A 16,467-nucleotide genomic window follows, 5' to 3' on the forward strand; every position below is an offset into this window, starting at 1 on the left:
TATATGTGGAATCTACAAAGAGTGGTACAAATGGTCTTATTTACTGTAACAGAAAATACAGTCACGGACGTAAAAAACAAACTTATGGTCACCAGGGGATAAAGCAGGGGGAGGGATAAATTGGGATATGGGGCTGACATATACACACTACTCTATATAAAACAGGTTAATAAGGACCTACTGTATAGCACAGGGAGCTCAACACTCTGTAATGGCCTTGGGAAAAGAATCTCAAAAAGAGTAGATATATGTATAGTTGATTCACTGTGCTGTCCACCTCAAACTAACACAACATTGTAAATCAATTATACTCCAATAAAAATTTTTTAAATTGAAAAGACAGAGTCTATTCCAATCCTATTATATATCACAGATGGTTAGTGAATGGCTCAAGTGCTATAGCTACTTACGGAAACACCTACAACTTGCACCCAAACTTCTAATTCGGAATCCACCACTGCTCTTACAATTTATACTACTAAATTTAACTACAGATTCTTACGTAACAGATAGAAATTGTGTAAGACAGATAAATATGTATTCTCAAACTGTCTCAACTTTAGGATCAAAAATGATTATTTTAAGTTTACTGTAAGAGGCAGTATCTCTTTTCTCCAAAATTCTAATGAATTTGAGACAATGAATTTGAGATTACTAAAAATCTGCTTCAAAGAACTATATTCATTAATTTCCTTTGAATAAGGTACTATTTCTAGTAGGAAAGTCAATGAAAAATTCTGTTAGAAAATTCTATTATGAAGTTAAGTAAGTTACAGTTACTTTAAACTTTTTTTTTTTTTTAAGTATCACCACACATTACTGGCTGTTTAAAAAAACTTAGTTTTTAGCACCCATGAAAACTCACAGTCATGTATCAGATGGCCAGAAAATCTATACCTAAGAGATCTGTGAAAAGAACATCTTACCCTTTGGATTGAGTTTTGCGTCCTTATCATACAGTAAGCTTTCCACTTCACTTTCCGTTGCATCGTCTTTTGTTGGAGGTGACTGGTTGTGAGGTGGAACAGGGGACTCGCTTGGTGACTGTGGCCCAGTATGTGTCTTCTCCTTTATGGGGGTTAAAACTCTCTTCTTCGAATGGTGTGGCTCATGTTCATTCTGGGTCTTTAATTCAATTAAAGACTAAAAACAATTTTTAAATAAAGGATAATTTGCAAAGAACTTTCCTTCATAATTAAGCAAAAAATGTGATGTTTTTTTAAAAAAAAATTAGCTTCCTTTCTCAGTTTGGATATTCCTAGTCTATTTTTCTTCATAATTTGCATATTTTCTTATAGCATCTAGGACCAGAAAAAGGGAGATGAACAGGAAGGAAATATGATATCCAGAGCTCAGTATCGAAATGCATCCTAATGCCTAAGAAGGGATATTCAGTTAAAGAAGTCAGGCATAGGTGTCCCTGAGAATGGTTATTCCTACCAAAGCAATACAAAGGAGGTCCACATTACCGGAAAACAAACAAAAACCAAAACCCAGAAACCTAGTATGATTTTCTTCCTTTGTTCCACTATCCTCCAAAAATACATGCATATGCGTCTTTTTAAACTCTTACTTTAGTTCACAGTCTGCATAAAAATCAGTTCTTTAAAAGAACAGGACACTAAAGTTGACCTGAGGGCTATATATAATCAAAAACATCTACATTCAAATAAATGTTTCTATTGCCTGGAGACAGCATGAGGACTGTGAAGCACTAATGAACTGAGAACCTTAGCTAAGGCTGAGTCAACGAAAAAAGATTAATGCAGATCCCCAAAAACCAGGCCTAAAAACATTCTCCTCTACCAGAGTCCCAAAGTCACTGACTGTGAGCCTGGGGTGTGGGAAATGGTTTCTACTACGCGAGAAGACTGCACTGAAAGGCTCTGGGCAGAGTCACTATGAACCATGGCAGGAGCTGCAGCACTTTCCAGAAGGGTCTTTTTAGAGAAGGGGTTATCGTATAATGAAGACCACTAATTAAGAGTAATAAATACTCTCTTATGTGAGATAATGCGCCTGAAATCTGACTTTTGTAACTAATCATGACCGACATATCAGAGAAGCTGGAGGGGAAGGCGGGTTGCTACTTGCCTGGGCGTCCATGCCTTCTCTCTGAAGAGCCACAGACACTCCCACAGTGGGGGCCAGCTCCACAGGAATAGGTGCAAGCTTTTGTTTGGCTCGGTTTGGAGGGTCAAGCGTAAAAGCACCCTCAACTGTGACTGGGCGATGGTTGATTTCTGTACTACCCTTTTTCAGTAGTCCTGTTAAGGGTATTTCTGTACTTCCAAGTGACTGATCTCCACAGCAGAGATGGATCTAAAATGAAAGGGAAAGTCAAAACCAGGATTTACACTTTCTCCTTTATCCTAAACACACCAACTTAACAACAAAGTTATAAAATGATCCAGAGAAGGAAAACAGAATGCAGGTTATCTTACTGACTGCCAGTGACTAAGATTCTCACACCTGATTGCTAAAACAGTTGATAAAGCACAAAGTTACCCAGAACTCAATAATAAAGTTATTAATTCTTTTCACTTTTCCTTTCAGTATTATACGCTCCTATGTGTTACTTTTTCTTTATTTTTTAATTGAAGGATAATTGCTTTACAGAATTTTGTTGTTTTCAGTCAAACCTCAACATGAATCATCCATAGGCATTATGTGTTACTTCTTGTTCTCTTTTCTCTTTGGTGAGCTATGGTTACTTCAATATTTTACTATACTATCTTATTGTACTATGCAAATTGTATCATGAATACATGAATTTAAACAGAAAAATACATCCACCATTCTTTTCTCTTTTCATTATAACATTAATTTAAGCACAGTTCTTAAAAATGGATGGATTTTAATGAGTGGATCCAGCCCTATTTGAACTAAAGAACTTCAAATAATTCTATTTTATTCACCCATAAAACACTATGAATCTTTCTTTTTTCTTGCTTTTCAAACTCTCTATATATAACAGTGCTTAACAGTAAAAGATAAAAGAGAATACCACTGAGATGGAATGTACTGTGAATCACTGCTAGCTAATCAAAACTTGGACATTACCACCTTTGGAAACTACCAAAAAAGGAAAAAAAAAAATGGCTGTTCCAGGTATGTGTTACATAACTGTTCTTTTCCCTTACTACATTGAAGCCTCAGCAAGCCTACTATTCACATGAACAATATGTAATCATTACATTAAAATATTTTTAATTCTAGTGTCAATAATGACCTATAACAGTCTTAATGTTATTAAGTGTGATATTTTTAACGGGCTGGAAAGAAAGGATTTTTATAACTTATAAGTCCATAAAAATCAAACTGATATGTAAGTCAATAGTTTGGTGAGGAATAATATGTTAGATATAAGATCAAACTAATTTTTCCTGCATCATTTTATATTATCTTCAACATTCTAAACACCTTGGATTTAGCAACCACCTCTAAAATTTAGTTCCACTAAAATTTCCTTATGCTTTTCATACTATCCACCCAAAGTACAAGCAAAGTCTATTGAAACACTGTAGTATAAAAAAAGGACTACCCCACCCTACTTCACCACCCATTTCAGTCTGATTAATCATAACGAACAGAGATTTAATTTCAGATTAGACAAACTTTTCTAAAAAATAAAGTCCTATTTAAAATTCATTTACAAAATTACTTAATTCAAGGGCAGGTTTTAAAAAGTTGTTTTATTATCTCTTTGCTTCAATAGCAAAAAAGTTTATAAATTCTGAACTCGAGTGTGATCTGTATGGTAACAGCTAATCTCCAGTAACAATAATGAAACCTCTCTGATGCTCACAGGTTTGAGTTCCAGGTACAATTTGTTATTGAATATGATAAATGATTGATAACTGACCTACCTCTTTTCAAAATAACTAAAGTGTTACACCTCCTAACATTCTGAAATAATTGTCATCTTATGACATACAAGTCAGGATAATTCCTAAAAATATAAGAGATATGATAGAAAGATGGTATGTACTTCAGCAACAAGAGAGTTTAGGCAACTCTTTAGTGCTTAAAAAAAAATAACCATTAATTGGAAACAATTTTCTGCTATACTTACCTGTAGTTTAGAATGAAGAGTCAGGTAAACACGAAGAATTTCTATACTGCTCCGTATACGAACGGACGCTCTCTCTGGCTCAAAGTTTGGGTTGATCAAATCACTGAAGGGTTCATTTGTAACATCATTTCCCAGTAAAGAATAATAAAAGAAAAACTCAGGCTGTCTTTCTGGAAGTTTCATGGTACATGGAATTAACTAAACATTAAGGGGGGGGAAAAAAGATTATTACTTTATAAACCACTAAACATGCTTATAAATGTCTGATAAACTCCAAAAACATTTGCTGAAATGAATTTTATTTCAGACCTTAAATTAGTAACTCAAAATTTCTAAATCTCTGCCAAATCACTACTAAGTTACTAGTTTTAAGTTTTAAAGGTTTACTTAGACAAGCAAAATGAAACTAAAATATTTTTATACATGTATGTTGTATAACATTGTTTTAGAGTTCACATTTCATTTAACTAGTCCATGAAAGGTCCATAAATATTATTTTAGAAGAAAGTAGTAAAATATTTGACACTAACATTTCCTTATAAATTCTCAGTCCAGGGCTTTTGATAAAAGAAAAAAAAATGGTTTTTTAGTTATTCCTACAAAACTAGGAGACCTATAAATTAATAGTTACAAAAGGCTATCTTCTGCCCATTATAAAGAGCTACTGCAGGGGGAAAATGGAGCCCTTCACCAATGAAATGTTTACTGAGGGTGGAACAAGATGGTGGAGTAGAAGGATGTGAGCTCACCTCTTCTCAAAAAAACCCACCAAAATCACAACTGCTAAACAACCACTGGGGGGAAAGAAAGGAAGAAAAACCACTGGAACATACGAAAAAAGATAGCCTACATCCAAAGACAAAGAGGCCACAACAAGGGGACAGGAGAGGGACAATCATGATAAAATCAAATTCCATACCCCTGGGTGGGCAACCCACAAACCAGAAAATAATTATATCACAAAAGTTCTCCCACAGGAATGAAAGTTCTGAGCCCCACACCAGGCTCCCCAATGTGGAGGGCTGGTTTTGCAAGAAGCCCCCAGAGCATCTGGCTTTGAAGGCCAGAAAAGTCTGCTCACAGGAAGTCCACAGACGAGGGAAAACAGAAACTCCACTCTCGGAGGATGCACACTAGGTCTCGTGCATGCCAGGAACACCAGAAAAAGCAGTGACCTCAAGATCCCGGGCCAGACCTAACTGCTGACATTGCAGGGTGTCCTGTGAGGGTGTGAGAGGTGGGGTGGATGTGGCTCACTGCAGGGATAAAGACACTGGTGGTGGTGTTTCTGGGGAGTACCCACTGGCGTGAGCCTTCCTGGTAGCCACCATTTTTTAACCAAGACCTGGCCCCACCCAACAGCCTATAGGCTCCAGTGCTAGGACGCAACAAGTCAAGCAATGAACAGGGTGAGACACAGCCCCACCAATTAGCAGATAGGCTGCATAAAGGCTTTCTGAGCCCACAGCTGCCCACTAAACACAGCCTTTAATATGGCCCTGCCCACCAAAGGATGACTCCCAGGTCCACCAGCCAATGGGCAGGGACCAGTCCTTCCTACCAGGAGGCCTGCACAAGCCCCTTGGGCTGGCCTCATCCACCACAGGCAGAAAGCAGAAGCAAAAAAGAACTACAGCCTGTGGAAGAGAAACTGAAATCACAGAAAGACAAAGTGATATACCAGAAGAATTTGTCCCAGACAAAGGAACAAGAGAAGACCCCAGAACAGTAACTAAGTGAAGTGAAAATGAGCAATTTATGTGAAAAAGAATTCAGAGTAATGATATTAAAGATGATCCAAGATCTTGGAAAAAGAATGGAGGTATAGATTGAAAATCTGGAAGATACTAAGGGGACATTTCATTTAAAGATGGGCACAATAAAGGACAGAAACAGCAAGGACCTAACAGAAGTAAAGGAGATTAAGAAGAGGTGGCAAGAATTACCAGAAGACAAAAATGGTCTTAATGGCCCATATAATCATGATGGTATGCTCACTCACCTAGAGCCAGACATCCTGGGGTGTGAAGTCAAGTGAACCTTAGGAAGCACTACTACAAACCAAGCTAGTGGAGGTGATGGAAATACAGTTGAGCTATTTAAAATCCTAAAAGATGATGCTGTGAAAGTGCTGCACTCGACACGCCAGCCAAGTTGGAAAACTCAGCAGTGGCCACAGGACTGGAAAAGGTCAGTTTTCATTCCAATCCCAAAGAAGGGCAATGCCAAGGAATGTTCAAACTACCGTACAACTGCATTCATTTCACATGAAGCAAGGTAGCGCTCAAAATTCTTCAAGCTAGGCTTTAACAGTACATGACCCGAGAACTACCAGATGTACAAGCTGATTTAGAAAAGATAAAGCAACCAGAGATCAAATTGCCAGTATCCGCTGAATCATAGAGAAAGCAAGGGAATTCCAGAAGAACAGCTACTTCTGCTACTTCTGGGTCGTGAAGAGCTTTTTTGTAGAGTGCTGTGTATTCTTGCCACCTCTTCTTAATATTTTCTGCTTCTGTTACATCCATACCATTTCTGTCCTTGTTTGTGCCAATCTTTGCACAAAAGTTCCCTTGGTATCTCTAATTTTCTTGACGAGATCTCTAGTCTTTCCCATTCTACTGTTTTCCTGTATTTCTTTGCACTGATCACTGAGGAAGGCTTTCTTATCTCTTCTTGCAATTCTTTGGAACTCTGCATTTAAATGGGGGTATCTTTCCTTTTCTTCTTTGCCTTTCGCTTCTCTTCTTTTCATAGCTATTTGTAAGTACTCCTTAGACAACCATTTTGCCTTTTTGCATTTCTTTTTCTTGGGGATGGTCTTGATCACTGCCTCTTGTACAATGTCATGAACCTCTGTATTATTATATATGTTATTACTTTAATCCTTTACTTTAAAATGTATTTAATTGATTAGATTTTAATCATTAATCAAATCTAAAATCATAATCAAAAACTACTAATATTGTAGTTATTAAGAACAAATTCTGGAGTATTCTCCAGTCCTCAACCTTGGTCCAACCAATGGCTTGCCTTGAGACTAGACAAGTACTTAATCACTCTGCAGCTCCACTTCTCTTATGGTTATTTGAAGGATTAAAAGAAATAATACATGTTCACGTCTACAGTTCTACCTAGCACACAGTCAACTGTTACATGAATGGGAAAATATCTGAGGAAAACATATTCTGCCCTTATGGGTGATTATTTCTGAGTTTACTTAAAAGAGACTCATTTTCTTTTACTTTCTTCCATAATCAGGAAGCAACAAAAATTTTAAGAAATAAAGATAGCCCTTTTATATTTCAGAGTACACTTACTTCTAAGTAATTCCCATTAAGGGAAGAGATGCTTTTAAAAATCCTTTATCACCCTTGGATTTAGAAGCAGTTTTGTTTTGCCCTTAATTTCACTATTTAAAAAGGAGGCAAGACTATCATCACCCAGTATTCTTACCCTAACCTCACTCCCCCACTCTACTGCTTCACAGTATCAGTATTCTCAGCCCCTTGTCTGCGTCTGAAAAGCTTGTTTCTTTCTTTATTGCTAGATGCCTTTTCACATGGCTTTTGACGAGCTTGAGAAGAAAAAAGCTAAAACGACTGGGCTTAAGTTTTTGTGTGTTTTAAAAAATTATTATAAAATACATGTAACAGAAATTTTAACATTTTAACCATTAAATATTGTGCTTTTCAGTAACATTAGGTACATTCACAATATTGTGCAACCACCACCACTACCGTGTTCCAGAACTTCTCCATCACCCCAAACAGAAACACCAGAACCATTAAGCAGCCACTCCCATTCCACGCCCCGGAAATCACAAATCTGCTTTTTGTCTCTAGGAGTTTGCCTATTCTGGATGCTTTTTTATAAATGGAATCATACAGTATGTGGCCTTTTATATATGGCTTATTTTGCTCAGCATGCTTACAACATTCATCCTTGTTGCAGCATGAATCAGTACCTCATTTGTTTTACAGTTGAATAATATTCCATTAATATTCCACTGTGTGTGTGGGTATAATTAATCCATTCATCCATGGATGGACACTGTGTTATTTCTGTGATATTCTGGGATTGTGAATAATGCTGCTATGAGTATATATTTTATTGTATATTCAAATATTTTTTATTTGAACACCTTGTTTTCAATTCTTTTGATATATACCCAGTAGTGAAACTGTTGAGTTCTATGGTAATTTTCTGCTTAATCTTTGGAGGTTCACATTTGGCTTAATTTTTATCAGAGATATCAAACAGCTTGCCAGACAAGCTTGTTTTATATTTTTAACTAAGCTGAGTGATTTGTCCTAATTAGTTCCTTTGTATTACCAAGAACTGAATTAGTTTCAGTGGTGGATTCAAATAGGTCGATTAGCTTCCACCATATAACACATGTGTGTGTGTATAGCTTCACACATACAAACTACATGTTAAGCATATTAGTTTTATTTCATTCCTCACACACACCCACAAAGCTGGTAGTACCAATACCGTACAACCAAGAAAATTCAAGCCTGAGAAAGGTTAAGCAAGTTCCCTAAATTAAAGAAGCTAGTAAGTATGAGAATGAGACTCCAGCTCAAATTGATCTTACTCCAAAACTCCTTCAGAGGGAGCAAAATATGGCAACAATAGAATGTGGAAAGTGACCCTATGGCTGGAAATTCCTAAGTATATTTACTAGTTACAGAACTTTCTCAAGAGTTGGTTTCCTTATCTCAGAAATAAAACTAATAACCTCCTAAAGTTGTGGTATGATTAGACCCAACATTAGCAAAGTATTTCACAAAATGTAACAAAAGTAAGTGATTGATAAATATTAACAATTATGCCTTCCCAGGGAAGTTGAAAAAATATTTTTAAAAATAAAGTAGCGATTTTAAATACTTGGCAGGTATTTAATAACATAATAATAATACAGTAGGCTCATTATCTAATGTGTGTTCTGATGTGATTAATGAACAGACAATAGGTAGCTAGCTTTCCCCTCAACCAGTGAGGCATATTAAAAAAGGCAATCAACAAGCAGAGTTTTATGAAGAGAAGAAAAAAATAAGGAAATTGATGGAGAAAGACAAAAGCACATACAAAGTGTTAATGAGAAAATGACAGGACCAAATTGGGAGAGAAAGAGTAATGCTCAAAGAATATGCATATATAAAAGTACTTTGTGCAGTGGGCAGGCATTCAGTGTGACAAAGCTAAACATTACTTCCTAAGAAAAATCTTTACCTGATAAACCTTACGAAGATTTAGTGTGGTCACTAACTCATATTTCACTTATGAATGTGGATTATCTGCAAAATGTATACCTCTAAGGAAGTGAATAGTATGATAAAAATGTAAAGTCATAAGTTATAGCCTCTGTTTTTAAAAAATATTAATTTATTTCACACACTATAGATCAACATAATGTCAAAACAACTGCATTTGATCCTGAAAAGGGCAGGAAATAATAGCTACTGTTGTGCTGAGCCATTGAGGGGAAGAGATAATCAGCCATGGGCCTTAAACATCTCCACACATTCTGGGATTAGATACTACCTTGTTTACAAACTAATAAATTAGCCTGAACGCTGCCAGAATTCATCCTGGTTGGTACATTCTTACTGTGTACCAAGACTGTGAGGCCCTGACTACTGTGCAACTCATAACCTTGTAACATATCTTCCCAGACAAAGACTAGGACTGCTTATGATAAAAGTGGTAATTTCCCTAAACTCTGTGTTCCTAAGCTGTGACATACCCAATGAGTGTGAAGAAACCACCTAGGCCCCTCTATGTCACCTCCATGGTACTTGGGGTAAAAGAAACTGAAAGAAATACACTGATAGTCATATTGTTTGCTGGGCTGAGAGTAATACACTCCTTTATCTCTGATCTAAGAATCTACTATCTTCTGGCAGCATTTGGGATAATTTGTTAGTCTGTAAATTGGGTTAAATCTAATCCCAGACCTGATAGCTATTAAGGTATGACTGAGACAATGTTCTCAACATTACACATTTCTCCAAAAAGTAAATAATTTAATACTTGGGGGTAGGGGTGAGGGAGGGGAATCATTTCATACCAGTCCTAACAATGTCACACAATACAATGTAAAACAGTGTTTACTCATGTTTCTTCTAAATTCTAAGAGATTTAATTTATCCTCTTACTACCAAGATCATCCCTATTTATTCTTTTCCTGAAACAAAAATGTTTTCTGACGTGAAAGAAAACATCATTCTAAATTATTTTTTTAAGTCTACTTATAAGTCTTTTCAATACCTAAAACACAGATTTTGAAAATGAAATGTTTTCAGATTCTTCGTGAATCACTAATCTCACCTGCTCCAACTGGGTGGCGAATGCTATGGTCACTGACATGATGAAGAAGTCAGTACAGAACCCTGCTGGTCCGATCTGATGGTAGCCTCCCTCCTCGTTCAGCACTGCCATGATGTCCTTTGGGTCAAGTCCAGACAGGCTGGCAGGTACTTTATGGAAAAAAACACAATTAACTACATTGCAGTTTGCCATAAACTAGTATAAGATTTTGTAAGCTGGTTACACTTTTTCATTTACTTGGCCATTTTCACAGATACAGTTAATATCTCAGTAAGGTTTCCTTTGACTTCAGTTTAATAAACAACATAGAAAAGGCATCACAGGTGGAAACGAATCTAAACTGTGAACTGAAAAATTAGCAAAACCTGGCTGAAAAGAGCAAAGTGACTAGATAGAGGAAAAAGGTATTCTAGGGAGAAGGAACAATATATACAAAAACTCAAGAGGCAAGAGAAAGGATGTGGTTAGAGAACTGAAACAGGTGTGGCATGCTGGACCATAATGCAAGGACTTAGGTACAGAAAAAGGAGGGAAGCCACATCATAAAGAGTCTTCTTGAAGACCACGCTGAAACATTTGGACAGTGTTCTAAGAATAACAGAAAACAATAAACAATTTGAGGATAACAGATATAAACAAACAGGCTTCATTATGAAGAGATGGCAGAGGGATAGGGGGTTTTGCAACTAAGCTGAAAAATGAAACTACATAACACTAAAGTAACAGACAATATTCAGTGTTAGGGAGACTGCTAGCAAGTCAGCACTGTCCATGTTGGTAGGCTCAGACTAGTTCAACCTTTTGAAGGGTAACACGTCAGGGCTTACCAAAACTTTATACATGCATACCCTATACACCAGCAAACCCGGACACCTTCAGGAATTAATCCTGAAGAAATATGCTTATGGCAGCACTGGCTAAAAGTAGCTGAATGGTTAAGAGCACAACCACCACAGTCACACAGACCAAAGTTCCAACCCTAGTTCTACTATTCAGTGGGTTGTATGGGGAGATTATACCACTCCTTTAGTTTCCAGTTTTTCTTCTGAAAATCTTTTACACTGCTGTTGAGAAGATCAAATTAGATAAAATAAAGCACTTGGCATAGTACCTGACAAGTACTTTAATAAAGTACTTAAAGTCAAAATACTAACTATGATGGGTCTCATTACTCATTATCAGAGAGGAAAAACACTAGGATAAATCTTGTGGTGAAGGAGTAAAAGGACTGAACACGTCAATGTGAGTATATGTTGTTAGGTATATATATGGACAAATACACAGAAGTATATATGTATATGTACATGGGTTTGAGTGTGTATACATACATGGGAACAGCAACAGCCCAACAGCAACTAGCACACCTAGTAGCCAAATCTTGACTTCTAAACATCATTCTTTTCTAAAAAGAAGCAGAGCTCCTTATAGAAATAGCTGAATCCAGGAATAAGATAGGGAAAGTATACGATGAACTTAGACTATCTTCTTATAGCAAAAAAAAAAAAAAAAAAAAAAAGCTCAAAGAATTACTGACATACTGAAAAACAGACGATTGAAAGAGTTCTTAATGCTCAAATCTCTGACAAAGAATGATGGTTAAAGATTATAGTCCACTAAACGAAGAGAAAACTGTAAGTCCATGTTTATATAATATAAATAAGCAAATAAATTGAAGGTATGAGGAAGAATATTTTTCTAAATTTTTTCCCCACAAAATATTTATTAATTACAAAGGAAAACAGACACATACCACATTAATTAAATAATCAAGTTACCATCATCAGTAATGAGATTAAATCAAAATAGTGCACCAACCAATAAGATGCAGTAAGAACAGAGCATCTTGATACTCCTGCCAAAGATGCCTAGCCAAAATCTAGTGTCAGACAAGCCCAAAATGTACAGGGGACATGTCTTCACCAAAAGACTGAAACTGATCTTCTGAACAGAATGCTCTCCTCCCCATTACCACTCACTGTAGCATATCAGGTCCATCTTTCAATAAAAAATTATAAGGCATACTAAAAGACACACACACAAAAAATCCATAACCTAAGCTTTCATCTTAAGAAAATAGGAGCAAATAAAATTAAAAGTAAGCAGAAGAGAAATAAAAACTAGAACCAAAATCAATGAAATTGAAACCAAGAACTCAATGGGAAAAAAATTAACAAAATCAAAAGCTGGCTCTTTGAAAAAGATCAGTAAGAATGTAGCCAGCCTAAAGTGTGGCGGAGGGGGGCAGGGGGAGACACAAATTACTATCATCAAAAATGAAAGAGGGGATATCACTATAGATTTCATGTACATTAGAAGTTTAATGAAAGAATACTATAAATAACTATGTCCACAAATTTGATAACCTAGATGAAACAGAAAATTCTTTTTAAAAACAATCTGCCAAAACACACATAGGAAGAAACAATCTGAATAGGCCTATATAATGAAACTGAATCAATAACTTCAGAAAACAGAAAGTACTGAATCCAGATGGGTTCACTGGTGAATTCTCCCTAGCGTTCACCATAATTTCTAGAAGAAATTATACCAATCCTCTACAATTTTTTTTCACAAGTCAGAAGCAGAGAGAATACTTCCTAACTCATTATATTGTCCTAATATGAAATCTAGGCAAAGACATTACAAGAAAACAACAGACTTACATCTTTCATGATCATAGATGTAAAAGTCCTCAACCAAGAATTAGACAATCAAATTGAACACATAAAAAGAACTATACACCACAACGAAATGAGATTTACTCAAGGTACACAAAGCTGGTTCAACATTCAAACAGCCATGAATATAACCCACTATGTCAACAGACTAAAGATGAAAACTCACGCGATCTTATCAACACATGCAGAAAAAGCATCTGACAAAATCCAACACTTACTCATGATAAAACACTATCTGTAAACTAGAAATAGGGAGTAACCTCCTTACCTTGATAAAGAACATCTATAAAATTCTACAGCTAACATCATACTTATTGGTAAGAGGCTTTCCCACCAGAATCAAGAGCAAGGCAAGGATGTCCCCTTTCACTCTGCTCTTCAATAGTACGCTGGAAATCCTAGCTGTTGCTGTAAAACAAGAAAAGAAAGCACAAAGTAGTGCAGGTTGGGAAGAAAGACACTAAACTGACTTTGTTTGCAGGTAAGTGTAGAATGTCCATCTATGGAAAACCAAAACCAGAACAAAAAACCCTAATCCTGGAACTAATAATAAACAATTATAGTGCAGCGGACAAGGTTAACATGCAAAAGCCAATTGCTTTCCTACAGATCAAGAATACACAAGTAGAATTTGAAATTTAAAACACCATTTACAGAGAATTAACCATCATGGAGACAAATTGGTGGAATAATATTGTACATAAGCTCACTTCTCACAAAAAAATCAAAATTGCAACTAAACGATGAACAATCATCAACCAAAAAACAAGCAAAACAAACAAAAAACAACAACAACACTGGAATGTACCAAAAAAGATATCCTACATCCAAAGACAAAGAAGCCACAAGAGGGTAGGAGAGGCACAAATGCAATAAAATCAAAATGCCAGCCCCACTAGATGGGCAGCTTACAAGCGGGAAAATAATTATATTGCTGAGGTTCTCCCACAGGAGTGGAAGTTCTGAGCCCCACGTCAGGCTCCCCAGCCTGGAGGTCTGGTATCAGGAAGAGCCCTCAGAGCAAACCTGCTTTGAACTCAGCAAGCAGGGTTTGATTACAGGAAATTCACAGTACTGAAGGGAACAAAAACTCCACTCTCGGAGAACACACACAACGTCTCCTGTATACCACGACCAGGGTAAAAAACAAACAGTGATCTCATAAAAGCCTGGGCCAGACCTACCTGCTGGAATCAGAGTGTCTCTGGCAGAAGTAGGGCTTGGGTATGGCTCACTGCAGGGACAGAAACGCTGGTGGCAGTAATTCTGGGGAACGCTCATTGGCATAAGCTCTCTTGGAGGGTGCTATTTTCTCCCCAAGATCTGGCCCCAACCAACGGCCTGTAGACTCCAGGGCTAGGATACCTGAAGTCAAACCAACAGAGCAGGAACATGGCCCCACCAATCAGCAAATAGGCTGCCTAAAGTCTTTCTTAGCCCACAGCTGCCCACTAAACACAGCCCTTGACACGGCCCTGCCCACCAGATGGTCAAGGACCAGGTCCACCCATAAGTGGGCAGGAACCAGTCTCTCTCACAGGAAGCCTGTACAAGCCTCTTACGCCTCACCCACCAGGGGTCAGAAAGCAGAAGCAAGAAGGCTATTTGATGATGACTACTTCACTTTCACAACCCTGCAGTCTGTGGAATGAAAACCACAATCGCACAAAGTATACAAAATGAGACATCAGAGGAGTAACTCCCAGATCAAGGAAAAACATAAAACCCCAGAAGGAAAACAAGGTGGAGAAACACAACCTACCCCAAAGAAAATCTAGAGTAATGACAGTAAAGATGATCCAAGACCTCAAAAACAGAATGAAAGCAGAGAATGAGAAGATACAAGAAACGTTTAATAAAGAGCTAGAAGACCTAAAGAACAAACAGAGATCAACATTACAAGAACTGAAAAGAAAAACATACTACAGGAATCAACGGCAAGTTAAATGAGGCAGAAGACAGATGACTGAGCTGGAAGGCATATGGTGGATATACTGCTGCAGAGCAGAATAAAGGGAAAAAAAGGAAAACAAATGAGGACAGTCAGAGAGACTCATGGTTCATTAAAGGCAACATTCACATTTATTTCCCTGGTAGCTCACTTGGTAAAGAATCTGCCTGCAATGCAGGAAACTCTGGTTCAATTCCTGGGTCAGAAAGATCTGGTGGAGAAGGGATAGGCTACCCACTGCAGTGTTCTTGGGCTTCCCGTTTGGCTCAGCTGGTAAAGAATTTGCCCGCAGTGCAGGAGACCTGGGTTTGATCCCTGAGTTGGGAAGATCCCCTGGAGAAGGGAAAGGCTACCTACAGCAGTATTCTGGCCTGGAGAATCCCGTGGACTGTACAGTCCATGGGGTCGCAAAGAGATGGACATGACTGAGTGATTTTCATTCACATTATAGGGTCTCAGAGGAGAAGAGACAGAAAGGGCCCAAGAAAATATTTGAAGAGATTATACCTGAAAACTTCCCTAACATGAGAAAGAAAATACTCACTCAAGACCAGGAAGCTCAGAGAGTCCCAGGCAGGATAAACCCAAGGAGGAATACAGGCAAATATTACTGATGAACACAGATACAAAAAACAAAATACTAGCGAACTGAATTCAACAATATATTAAAAGGATCACACAGCTTGATCAAGTGGAATTTATTGCAGAGATGCAAGGATTCTTCAGTACTGCTCACCACAACTAGAGAAAGTCCATGAAGCAATGAAGACACAGCACAGCCCAAAATAAGAATAAATAAATATTATAAGATCATATAATACATCAAGGCTGTATACTGTCACCCTCTTTATTTAACTTATATGCAGAGTACATCATGAGAAATGCTGGACTGGAAGAAACACAAGATGGAATCAAGATTGCCAGGAGAAATATCAATAACCTCAGATATGCAGATGACACCACCCTTACGGCAGAAAGTGAAGAGGAACTAAAAAGCCTCTGGATGAAAGTGAAAGAGGAGAGTGAAAAAGTTGGCTTAAAGCTCAACATTCAGAAAACAAAGATTATGGCATCTGGTCCCATCACTCATGGGAAATAGATGGGGAAACAGTGGAAACTGTCAGACTATTTTTTGGGGCTCCAAAATCACTGCAGATGGTGATTGCAGCCATGAAATTAAAAGACACTTACTCCTTGGAAGGAAAGTTATGACCAACCTAGACAGCATATTCAAAAGCAGAGACATTACTTTGCCGACTAGGTCCATCTAGTCAAGGCTATGGTTTTTCCAGTAGTCATGTATGGATGTGAGAGTTGGACTGTGAAGAAAGCTGAGCGCCGAAGAATTGATGCTTTTGAACTGTGGTGTTGGAGAAGACTCTTGAGAGTCCCTTGGACTGCAAGGAGATCCAACCAGTCCATTCTGA

At 37.4% G+C, this 16,467-nt stretch overlaps 1 protein-coding gene across 3 annotated transcripts in view; it reads right to left on the minus strand.

Annotated features, from left to right (window-relative positions):
* The window catches only part of CEP120 (centrosomal protein 120), an 86,087-nt gene that overhangs the window by 38,075 nt on the left and 31,545 nt on the right, over positions 1-16,467 (minus strand). For all 3 annotated transcript variants that reach the window (XM_018050684.1, XM_018050682.1, XM_018050683.1), the window contains exons 6-9: positions 10,412-10,560; positions 4,076-4,273; positions 2,095-2,322; positions 927-1,143 (exon numbers count right to left, since the gene is read on the minus strand). In XM_018050684.1, the coding sequence (XP_017906173.1) occupies positions 927-1,143; positions 2,095-2,322; positions 4,076-4,273; positions 10,412-10,560 (792 nt within the window). The remainder of the gene's footprint in view (positions 1-926; positions 1,144-2,094; positions 2,323-4,075; positions 4,274-10,411; positions 10,561-16,467) is intronic.

Source organism: Capra hircus, chromosome 7 (genome assembly GCF_001704415.2).
Source record: "Capra hircus breed San Clemente chromosome 7, ASM170441v1, whole genome shotgun sequence".
Lineage (NCBI taxonomy): Eukaryota > Metazoa > Chordata > Mammalia > Artiodactyla > Bovidae > Capra > Capra hircus.